We start from the raw sequence: 12,111 nt of genomic DNA, 5'->3' as shown, positions 1-12,111 counted from the left end.
TTCCGCATGAGAGCGTGAGGGTGAAGGTGCTGGTGGTGTTGTCCCACTTTGCACCCCCCTCCTGCCGCACGTGCACCTTTCTGTCCTCTGTCAGCATGCTGTCTGCACACACACACACACACACACACCGACACACACACACACACACACACACACACACACACACACACACACACACACACCGAATTGCTTCCTTATAAACAAAGAAGGAATCGCACAAAGCTGGTTTACTTAAATTAAGAAGAAAATAGGTCCTTGACATAGCAAATGCAGAGTCCTTCTGTGGCACATGCGATTTTTCACGGAGAAACATCCGGTAACAGGGACACTAGATTGTACACCGTATTCCCGAACGAAGCGAGAAAAATGTCCTCGCAGCTCAGAAACTGTAAAATGGTGTGTCTGAAGTGCGGTTCGATTTTTGCAAACGGTCATAAAGCTATTTATTTTGTACCATCAAAAAATCGGAACTACATATATAGAAGCAATCTAGAAATAGTTTATGAAAACAAAAATACACGCAAAAAAAAATCAAAAAACAAAATCAAACTAAAAAATCCCAAAACTAACCAGAAAACTGACCCAGAACCGAACAAGGTGAAACAGTACCTTTAACTTGCAGAGCAACAGATGTTTGATAGCGACCGACGCCATTTTGGTCTTGTGTTTCAACGCTGATGCTGTACATCCCAGAATCCTTCATCGTGACGTCAGTCATCGTCACACTTCCAATTGACTCGTAGCTCACACGCTTTGAATAATATGCACTGGTTTCAAACACCCCAGAGCTGTAAAAGGCGATCAGTTTCGAGGTGGAATTTGTTTCATATTGCCATTTAATGTCCTTGACGTCTTCGTTTGGTGCGGTAAGAAAATCCCACGGGAAAGTGACGTCATCTCCGACACATACTGAAAGGACGTCATTGTCCTTTGGCGAGCCTCTCCAGTCCAAGCAGTACGAATCTGAAAAGAAGTGATTGGGGTTTTTAATAGTTTTTACCGCACCAAGTTAAAATGCAAGCCCATAGTTTTTACCGGGTCAAAGATTACTTGGTGAAAATGTAGAAGAAATACCTTCAAAATTAAAGTCGTGGGAGCTCCGCAGAGAGAGTGAGAAAGTCTTTTAGTAGGAAGCAAATATGAGCAAGGGGATACAAGTGAATGCCCCCAAAATGAACATGTATGTTATATGTATATTTGTATGTCAAAAATCGAAAATGTTATCGGTTTTCTTTATTTTGGGCACATTTTCGATCAAATACAACAAAACTGTATACTTTTTTTATTCAGGGGGTAATAAGAATTGCAATTTCAAACAAGTCGCGTAAGGCGAAAATACAACATTTAGTCAAGTAGCTGTCGAACTCACAGAATGAAACTGAACGCAATGCCATTTTTCAGCAAGACCGTATACTCGTAGCATCGTCAGTCCACCGCTTATGGCAAAGGCAGTGAAATTGACAAGAAGAGCGGGGTAGTAGTTGCGCTAAGAAGGATAGCACGCTTTTCTGTACCTCTCTTTGTTTTAACTTTCTGAGCGTGTTTTTAATCCAAACATATCATATCTATATGTTTTTGGAATCAGGAACCGACAAGGAATAAGATGAAAGTGTTTTGAAATTGATTTCGACAATTTAATTTTGATAATGATTTTTATATATTTAATTTTCAGAGCTTGTTTTTAATCCAAATATAACATATTTATATGTTTTTGGAATCAGAAAATGATGGAGAATAAGATGAGCGTAAATTGGGATCGTTTTATAAATTTTTATTTTTTTTTACAATTTTCAGATTTTTAATGACCAAAGTCATTAATTAATTTTTAAACCACCAAGCTGAAATGCAATACCGAAGTCCGGGCTTCGTCGAAGATTACTTGACCAAACTTTCAACCAATTTGGTTGACAAATGAGGGCGTGACAGTGCCGCCTCAACTTTCACGAAAAGCCGGATATGACGTCATCAAAGACATTTATCAAAAAAATGAAAAACATGTTCGGGGATTTCATACCCAGGAACTCTCATGTCAAATTTCATAAAGATCGGTCCAGTAGTTTAGTCTGAATCCCTCTACACACACACACACACACACACACACAGACACACACACGCACATGCACCACGACCCTCGTCTCGATTCCCCCCTCGATGTTAAAACATTTAGTCATAACTTGACTAAATGTAATTAAAAACATCAAAATATCTGCAAAATGTGACTTGAAATTTTCTAAATCGTTTGAGCTACCAAGCTAAAACGCAATCCCATAGTCCGGACTGTACTAAAGACTACTTGTTAAAAGAAACAACTTCAAACATGCAACCGCCACAGTGCCGCCTCAACTTTCAGTGAAACTCATAAATGACGTTATCAAATTACCTTATCAAAAAAACCAACAACGGATTTCTAGCAAATGCACTCAAAGCTGTCTGCATAAATGTTCATAAGAATCCGTTTGGTAGTTTGCGACAAATGCCTATTACAGACACACACACACACACACACACACACACACACACACACATACATAGGAAGACAAATATCCCCTCTGCCCTTGTTAAAATATTTAGTAATTACTTGATTGACTGTACAAAACAAACAAAACTCACGTTTGTTGAGAGCAACAAGAAGTACCAGGACGAACAATCTCCAGTCGCCCATGCTGCGCAGTGACTGTCTTCCCTCCCTTCTTCTATCTTCTCTGCCTGGCTTTCTTTGTTTCGATCTGCTGTTCAACGTGTACACTGCGTTCAGCGTTAGCTCCCTTCTTATCTCGTCTCTGCCTTGTTTCCTTTGTTTCAATCTTCTTTTCAACTTTCACACTGTGCCGAGAGTGTGTCTTTTTGTTAAGATCGTCAACTCTCTGCTGTCACTACTTCGGCTCCCTTCTGATTCCGCAAATACATATGTTTTCCTTCGTCTTCTGGTTTTAACATTAGTCAAATCAAAGGTCTCAGGAACACACTGTCCTATGACGGAATAACGGGAAGTACTGGTTTAGGTTTCATAAACTTAATATTGAGGTTGCGGTGAGACGGGCCGAATGCTCAGTACTCAAACGAGACAAAGATTAAGTTAATTTTCTCGTCTCAGAATTCCTTTGTAACATTCCGTTTATTAAAACATGTACAAATGTTCCCCCCAAGGGCTCGTTGTGTGGAAATTAAGTATATATATATATATAGATAGAGAGAGAGAGAGAGAGAGAGAGAGAGAGAGAGAGAGAGAGAGAGAGAGAGAGAGAGAGAGAGAGAGAGAGAGAGAGAGATACACGCAAATATTCAAAAACAATCTCCTTAAAAGTTTTGGTGAGGAATATGGAATATGTTTATTAATGATGATCTGAATGTTCGCCTCTACGGGAGGCTTCTTCAGGATGATAGAATGATGAAGGATGAGAAGATTTTGTCACCAAGAGAATGGTGTGACATACAGAACATATCCTAGCGTCAGTCACACACACACACACACACACACACACACACACACACACACACACACACACACACACACACACACACACACACACACACACACACACACATCTACACATCATATCGTCTGAGAAATCACAGTAGCTCGAATAAATAAAAGTAAAAACATTTTAACATACAAAATTGAAATACAATTTACATATGTCTGCTGGCCTCAATACTAAAACTTCCTTACTCGCAATCGTGTACACTACATTGGGGTGTGCACGTTAAAGATCCCACGATTTACAAAAGGGTCTTTCCTGGCAAAATTGTACAGGCATAGATAAAAAAAAAAATGTCCACCAAAATACCCGTGTGACTTGGAATAATAGGCCGTGAAAAGTAGGATATGCGCCGAAATGGCTGCGATCTGCTGGTCGATGTGAATGCGTGATGTATTTTGTAAAACATTCCATCTCACACGGCATAAATAGATCCCTGCGCCTTGAGTCCGAGTCTGGAGATACGCGCGCGATATAAGACTTCATATAACATATAACATAATCGTCCTCGCAAACCGTACAGAACATCAGGTCGTTGTACCCTCAACCTCTGAACTGTCTCGTCAACGTGTCGTGCTGCGATACAACGATAAGTAGCATATGCTACTTTCGGTTGCAGTATTCAGCATCCCTGTTGGGAATCCCGCGATCACTGATGATAGTCCTGGTTGTCGGGCCGCGACTACAATCAAACCTGTCTTAAACAGGGATCGCGTTTACGCACGATTTTTGCGTATTTGACGCATTTTAAAAGTCGCTGACGCGTTTTTTTCGACGCGCCGCGTAAGCCATACGCAAAAATATTGTAACTTTTTCTTGTCTTCACGCAGCGCTTTTGCTCTGACTTAATAATCACCCGATCCTGAAACTGACTATAGGGCTCGAGAAGTGACGACACACATGAAATCTGCGCGTCAAAACTAAAGTCCGTTTCTTTTTGCATCGAAGTATCGCAAACGAACGTAACGAGGGTATTACCAGATAATGTCTTGTCGGATAATGAAACAGACATTAGCTGCTCTCCCATCTCGCGCTTCCAAAAGGCAGAAAGTATGTATAGTCGTATTAGAGCGGGAAACAAACTCGCAAGGCCCGAAGGTTGGAGACAGCAGGGGTGTTATTCGACAGGCGTGCGCGGAGTTCGACAGGAAAACTCGCCGTATTTAGGTAAGGAGTGTCTTTAAGTCTTTCGTGCGTGTTTTGTTTGTGTCTGTACGTGTTTTCGTAGTACGCAAAAATATTGGTCCGTGACGCGTTTTTTTCGTTTCGTTGCGTATGACTTACGCGTTTTTTAAAAAGCTAGCGCGATCCCTGCTTAAAGGACCACAAAAAGGACCGTTGGTCTTTACAGACAGGTGCTCGCTGTAAAAATGTGAACAATAAAGAAGAAAAACAAACTCATCAGGAATCATATAGGGTGGTCGTAACGGGCAGGTGGTCGCTATCCAGAGGTGGTCGTGGTGTATGTGCGTGTGTGTGTCTGTCTGTCTGTGAGTGTGTGTGGGTAGACCGATCTTTATGAAATTTGACATGAGAGTTCCTGGGTATGATATCCCCGAACGTTTTTTTCATTTTTTTGATAAATGTCTTTGATGACGTCATATCCGGCTTTTCGTGAAAGTTGAGGCGGCACTGTCACGCCCTCATTTTTCAACCAAATTGGTTGAAATTTTGGTCAAGTAATCTTCGACAAAGCCCGGACTTCGGTATTGCATTTCAGCTTGGTGGCTTAAAAATTAATTAATGACTTTGGTCATTAAAAATCTGAAAATTGTACCAAATAATAAAAATTTATAACACGATCCAAATTTACGTTCATCTTATTCTCCATCATTTTCTGATTCCAAAAACATATAAATATGTTATATTTGGATTAAAAACAAGCTCTGAAAATTAAATATATAAAAATTATTATCAAAATTAAATTGTCGAAATCAATTTAAAAACACTTTCATCTTATTCCTTGTTGGTTCCTGATTCCAAAAACATATAGATATGATATGTTTGGATTAAAAACACGCTCAGAAAGTTAAAACAAAGAGAGGTACAGAAAAGCGTGCTATCCTTCTATTAGCGCAACTACTACCCCGCTCTTCTTGTCAATTTCACTGCCTTTGCCATGAGCGGTGGACTGACGATGCTACGAGTATACGGTCTTGCTGAAAAATGGCATTGCGTTCAGTTTCATTCTGTGAGTTCGACAGCTACTTGACTAAATGTTGTATTTTCGCCTTACGCGACTTGTTTTTGTTTTGTTTTGATTTAAATGATTGCATTCAACGTTGTTTAATCAAAAGTGTTGTATGCATGCAGTATGAATCCCAAACAGTTCCAGCCAAGAAATAATACTTCTGCCTGCACAGAGACCTACATGCATGACTGCACACACACACACACACACACACACACACACACACACACACACACACACACACACACACACACTTGCACGCACACAAGAAAAGCCTAATAAGGCTAACAGGAAATCAAATTACAGATATTTTAAGGACAAAATTGCTTTAAAAAAAAAAAAAGTAAAGATCGATACAGATGTTCAGTACTAAATTGCACGTTTTTAACAGTAGAGTTTGTTTCACTACTCGAAACAAGTGCGAATGTCCTTGAATGTCCTTTGAAAATGTTTCCTGGTGTTTTAGGCAGTTTACTGTATGCAGATTAAACGAAAATAAACTTGCTATATACTTTTCTGGAAATCGTCTGTGAGCGTGTAACTGAATGAATACAAATTCAAGACGGCCCCTTCCATCTATTCAGAGTGTACCAAGGATTCTCGATTCGCGATTACATCAATAAATCGGTGTTTCTTCACTGCACACAAGGTAAAGTCCGCGTTGTGAAGCAATTTTTGCGCAACCCAGAAGCCGATTTTTATAATGTCATTTGGTGTTTTGAAACCCCCGAAAGCGGCGTATGGCAACCTAAATGGCTGGGCAAAAACAGCCAAACACATAAAAAGCCGCTCATGCACAAAACAAACACCGAATGTACGTGGGAGTTTCGGCCCATGAACGCAGCAGAAGAAGAAGAAGAAGTAGAAGAAGAAGAAGAAGAAGAAGAGGAATAAGAAGAGGAATAAAAAGAAGGTGCTTTGAAACAATAGTCAATATGAAGCCGATTGTTCTTTCTGGTCCTGAAGTGTTTGAAAAGAATTGTTAGATTTGGAACCGATTTTTTTTTCAAACGAAAGTAGACTGAAAAACACACATATTTGGGAGATAATGAGCGAAAACGAACTTACGACACATTGGAATTTAAATGAGCGGTCATTGGCTCACGTAAGTGTAGCCTATGCGATCGTAACTTTGTCTGTCTGTGCGTTTGTGCGTGTGTGTGTGTGTGTGTGTGTGTGTGTGCGTGCGTGTGTGTGTATGTCTGTGGTAGAAACTCTAACATTTGAAGACGTCACATTACATTGACGTCACATTATGACGTAAGAGGGTTAGACGTCACGCGAAAGAAGTACTGAAAGTCTCGGTCATTATTATTTTGAGCGCGCCGAGACTAGTTGGCAGTCGTGTCCCTGTAAGTAGGCTACATGCAGACAGACAGATCTAGATCTAGTGTCTCGCTTTCTTGCACAGTTTCACCTGTAGATGCTCTTTCTCTGTGTGTGTGTGTGTGTGTGTGTGTGTGTGTGTGTGTGTGTGTGTGTGTGTGTGTGTGTATGTGTGACGGAGTGATTGAGTTTGTGTTACTGTTTGTCGATTTCTTACGTGAGCCTTGATGGCTTCGCCTCTTGTGTTTGTAGAAAACTGACAAGATTAAACAATTGCACAAGCGCTCGCACCTAGTCTCCTACAGAGAGAGTAGAAACATGGAGAGAGAGAGAGAGAGAGAGAGAGAGAGAGAGAGAGAGAGAGAGAGAGAGAGAGAGAGAGACTGACTGAGAGAGGAGAGATAGGGAGAGAGCAGAGAGAGAGAGAGAGAGAGAGAGAGAGAGAGAGAGAGAGAGACACTGATTTTATTGTGTAGGCCGACGACCCATTTACAAACATGTTATAAACAAGAGAAACAGCATCAAGACGTGTAACACGTGTGCAACATTAACCCAAACGTTCTTCTCGCCTTTTAAAGGCCCAGTGTGCCTCAAATGGTTTACAGAACGATTTAAATCTTCTCACGAAAAGCGCAGTTCTAACTTTATGGAACACACTTACAATAGCATTTAACAGCATTAAACGACACAGTTTGTTTGAATGGCTATTTAGTTTGCGTAAACCACACACCAGATTTCGTGGTTTATTTTACCATTGAGCCATCGTGGACCCGTGGCACACACTTTCCTTTTTTTCTCACAATGTCGTCGTCAGTTTGTGATTTCAATGCGACTTGCTGTATCTGGAATAGCACGTAATAGTCTACCTCTGAATATAAAATGCAACAAAAGACTGCGAGTCACACGACTTTATCCTTATCGGCGGCGGTTAGCTTCAAAGACGCAAGCCGATATGCAGAAACTTCGTCTGCTTGTATTGGTAAAACACGATCATTGCGTGAATTGCTTCCCTTTTTACATTTAGTCAAGTTTTGACTAAATGTTTTAACATAGAGGGGGAATCGAGACGAGGGTCGTGGTGTATGTATGTGTGTGTGTGTGTGTGTGTGTGTGTGTGTGTGTGTGTGTACGTGTGTGTGTGTGTGTGTGTGTCTGTCTGTCTGTGTGTAGAGCGATTCAGAGTAAACTACTGGACCGATCTTTATGAAATTTTACAAGAGAGTTCCTGGGTATGATATGTTTTTCTTTTTTTCGATAAATGTCTTTGATGACGTCATATCCGGTTTTTTGTAAAAGTTGAGGCGGCACTGTCACACCTTCATTTTTCAATCAAATTGATTGAAATTTTGGCCAAGCAATCTTCGACGAAGGCCGGACTTCGGTAGTGCATTTGAACATGTAGGCTTAACCATTAATTAATGACTTTGGTCATTAAAAATCTGAAAATTGTAATTAAAATTATTTTTTTATGAAACGATCGAAAATTACTTTTATGTTATTTTGCATCATGTTCTAATTCAAAAAACATATAAATATGTTATATTCGGATTAAAACAAGCTCTGAAAATTAAAAATATAAAAATTATGATTAAAATTAAATTTCCGAAATCGTTTTAAAAACAATTTCATCTTATTCCTTGTCGGTTTCTGATTCCAAAAACATATAGATATGATATGTTTGGATTAAAAACACGCTCAGAAAGTTAAAACGAAGAGAGGTACAGTAAAGCGTGCTATGCAGCACAGCGCAACCGCTACCGCGCTAAACAGGCTCGTCACTTTCACTGCCTTTTGCACTAACGGCGGACTACGGTCATTGTGAGAAAAAACCAGTGCGTTCAGTTTCATTCTGTGAGTTCCACAGCTTGACTAAATGTAGTAATTTCGCCTTACGCGACTTGTTTAAAATTTCAAAACTTCGAATTGTACTGATCTTGTCTTGATGAAAAAATAAATCTGTTATGATTTTAGAATGTTTGTGTGACAAGCTGTCAATTTATCATTTAAATTATAAGAGCTAGTTCAAGCGCCAAAACGAGGCGTCCGATTGTGGTACTAGACAATCCGGCTGGCCACGCAAAACTTGAATAAATTCTTTGAAAAATGCTCGCGCTATACGGAGGGCACCTAAGATGTTCTCAAGCGGTGAGTGTAGGAACGAAAGGGTGTTTGTACTGTGTGTAAAAGCCGGACAGTGTCTGTGACCAGAAACGGATGATTTATGGGAGGCTGTGTGTGCCTTTAACGTCAGACTAGAAACTAAACTAACAACACTAACATTATGTTGACTGACTGAACTTGCAAATACGATTCACGAATCTAAAGTCGATCGCCAGGTATAGCAATGTGTACCCAATTACACATATAAGTATCATGAAATAAAGCACTTGTTCACACTGATACCAGTTCGAAGGTTTTGCTCGCGAATCTCTCACAGAAAGAGAAGACGGAAAAGCCTCAGTCCATTCTGAGTGTGCAGCTAAGTGCTGCGACCCAGCAGATCCTGTTGACTACACTGACACAGTTTTGCAAAACTATGTGAACTATGCAGAGCGGTCGATAAACAGGATGTGCACTAAGAAATCTTTCTCAGAAATGAAAGTAGGATGTAATCACCAGTCTCCGTGTTGACACGTCAATACGCGCCCAAGAATCACTGAGTTTCCTGCGAAGCGAAAGTCGAGTAATATGCGGGAAAACCCAGTGTAGTAGTCTGCCTTGTTTACAACGTGCGGCGTAAACAAAGTAGTTGGTTATTACGGATAGATACAATCTTACATCTGGAAGTATATATATACACTCTTCAAAAAAATTTAAGGATCGGTTGAAAAAACAGATCTAATTATAAAAAAATTGCCAAAAAATTAAACATCAACATAATAATTAAAAGATTAATGTGTTTGAATTCACAAATAAACAATGAGTCTTGACCTAGAATTTTGTTTGGCAGGCAGAGTTATTTCCCTTTGTGGGACTTCTCAAAAGCTTCTGCATTTTGGAAGAAAAAGGGTGGTTTTTTTTTTATAGCCCCATGAAATTTGCGGAACGCATGCCAGGGCAACTGAAAAGTTGTGATGCACGTGCTACAACAGGGTCCTGGCTATGAACATCGCTCACCAGCAAGAACTAGTAGCATCGTCAGTCCACTGCTCACGGCACAGGCAGTGAAATTGACAAGAAGAGCGGGGTATTCGTTGCGCTGGGAAGGATAGCACGCTTTTCTGTACCTCTCTTCGTTTTAACTTTCTGAGCGTGTTTTTAATCCAAACATAACATATTTATATGTTTTTAGAATCAGCAAATGATGGAGAATAAGGTGAACGTAAATTTGGATCGTTTCATAATTTTTTTTTTTTTTTTTTTACAACTTTCAGATTTTTAATGACCAAAGTCATTAACTATTTTTTTAGCCACCAAGCTGAAATGCAATACCGAAGTCCGGGCTTCGTCGAACAACTTGACCAAAATTTCAACCAATTTGGTTAAAAAACGAGAGCGTGACAGTGCCGCCTTAACTTTCACGAAAAGCCGGATATGACGTCATCAAAGACATTTATCAAAAAAATGAAAAAACGTATGGGGATATGGTACCCAGGAACTTTCATGTTAAATTTCATAAAGATCGGTCCAGTAGTTTGGTCTGAATCGCTCTACACGCACGCACACACACACACACACACATACACCACGACCCTCGTCTCGATTCCCCCCTCGATGTTAAAACATTTAGTCATAACTTGACTTAAATGTAAAAAGGAAGGGAGAGACATAGTTATCTCCCCTTTCTCTTTCTCAGGACGGTTGTTAGCTCCCCCTTTCTCATGACGGTGCGTGTATGGTACCAGCGAAATGTTTAGGTATCAATCGGCCAAGCCCCTGATACCACGGGTTCAAGTGGAGGTCTCTCCAAGTTCTTGACGGCTGTTTAGTACCGCCTGGTGCTCAGCACGTCAATAACAGTCGAGACCGGATGTAAGAAAGTCGTCGGGACCCACTTTTTGTCTTTCATACATCCGGTCTTTACTAAATCCGGTTAACCGGATGTATGAAAATATTGTGGATTGACTTTCATACATCCGGCCACGCGTCTGTTACTTGATAAAAGTAGGGTTTTTGGCTCACGAAGTGTAGCCTATGCGATCGTAACTTTGTCTGTCTGTGCGTATGTGCGTGTGTGCGTGCGTATGTCTGTGGTAGAAACTTCGTCATTTGAAGACGTCACATTATGGCGTAAGAGGGTTAGACGTCACGCGTCTCGGTCATTGTTATTTTGAGCGGGCCGAGACTAGTTGGCAGTCGTGTCCCTGTAAGTAAGCTATATGCAGACAGACAGATGAGAGTAGGCTACATGCAGACAGGCAAGACAGTTTCTTGCACAGTTTCACCTATGCTTACTGTGTGTGTGTGTGTGTGTGTGTGTGTGTGTGTGTGTGTGTGTGTGTGTGTGTGTGTGTGTGTGTGTGTGTGTGTGTGTGTGTGTGTGTGTGTGTGACGGAGTGATTGAGTTTGTGTTACTGTTTGTCGATTTCTTACGTGAGCCTTGAAGGCTTCGCCTCTTGTTTTAAGATGGAGGTGGCCAATCGACCCCTGAAAGAGTTACGCTCCGGGTCCATTTGTATAAAATAACGCGTAGCAGTAATTTTCAGGGCTCCCCACGGACGCCCCTCCTAGTGCGTCCCGGGACCCCCACTTTCAATTTTTAGAGCCCCTCCATACATTTCTAGTACGTGTTTTCGGCTTCTAGTGCGTATAGGACGCAGGGACGCGCTCTATGGGAAGCCCTGAATTGCACACATTGTGTGCCCCAGACCAGTGTGCCAGTTCCAGTGTTATGTACAGTCACACACACAGACACCATGTTTGTCATACAATCACATTGTTCAATTGACAAAAAGGGCACGCCATACATAGCGTCTTCCCAAAAGTCGAGAAAAAAAAGAGAAGAAAAAAAAAGAAAAAAAAGTTACGCTCCAGTCAACAGGGTAAGAGATTATTGAAAATGACCCATTGAGTTTGGTTTTAAATGAATCAAAACGTAAGATAGGTTTGTTGTTGACAAAACAAAACGTTACGTTCACAGATATTTGGAGCCAGCGGTTCTTTAAGTGCACAGAC

At 40.7% G+C, this 12,111-nt stretch overlaps 1 protein-coding gene across 2 annotated transcripts in view; it reads right to left on the bottom strand.

Annotated features, from left to right (window-relative positions):
- The window catches only part of LOC138978779 (uncharacterized), a 47,650-nt gene extending 44,673 nt beyond the window's left edge, over positions 1-2,977 (bottom strand). The window contains exons 1-3 of one of the 2 annotated variants that reach the window (XM_070351564.1): positions 2,611-2,977; positions 610-963; positions 1-102 (exon numbers count right to left, since the gene is read on the bottom strand). The exon at positions 1-102 is cut by the window's left edge and continues 47 nt beyond it. In XM_070351564.1, the coding sequence (XP_070207665.1) occupies positions 1-102; positions 610-963; positions 2,611-2,662 (508 nt within the window). In that variant the 5' untranslated portion in view covers positions 2,663-2,977. The remainder of the gene's footprint in view (positions 103-609; positions 964-2,610) is intronic. The other variant, XM_070351563.1, reaches the window with a different exon arrangement.
- Positions 2,978-12,111: the final 9,134 nt, after the last annotated feature.

Source organism: Littorina saxatilis, linkage group LG10 (assembly GCF_037325665.1).
Source record: "Littorina saxatilis isolate snail1 linkage group LG10, US_GU_Lsax_2.0, whole genome shotgun sequence".
Lineage (NCBI taxonomy): Eukaryota > Metazoa > Mollusca > Gastropoda > Littorinimorpha > Littorinidae > Littorina > Littorina saxatilis.
The sequence above is the reverse complement of the archived record's forward strand: the minus strand, read 5'-3'. Positions and strand labels throughout refer to the sequence as shown.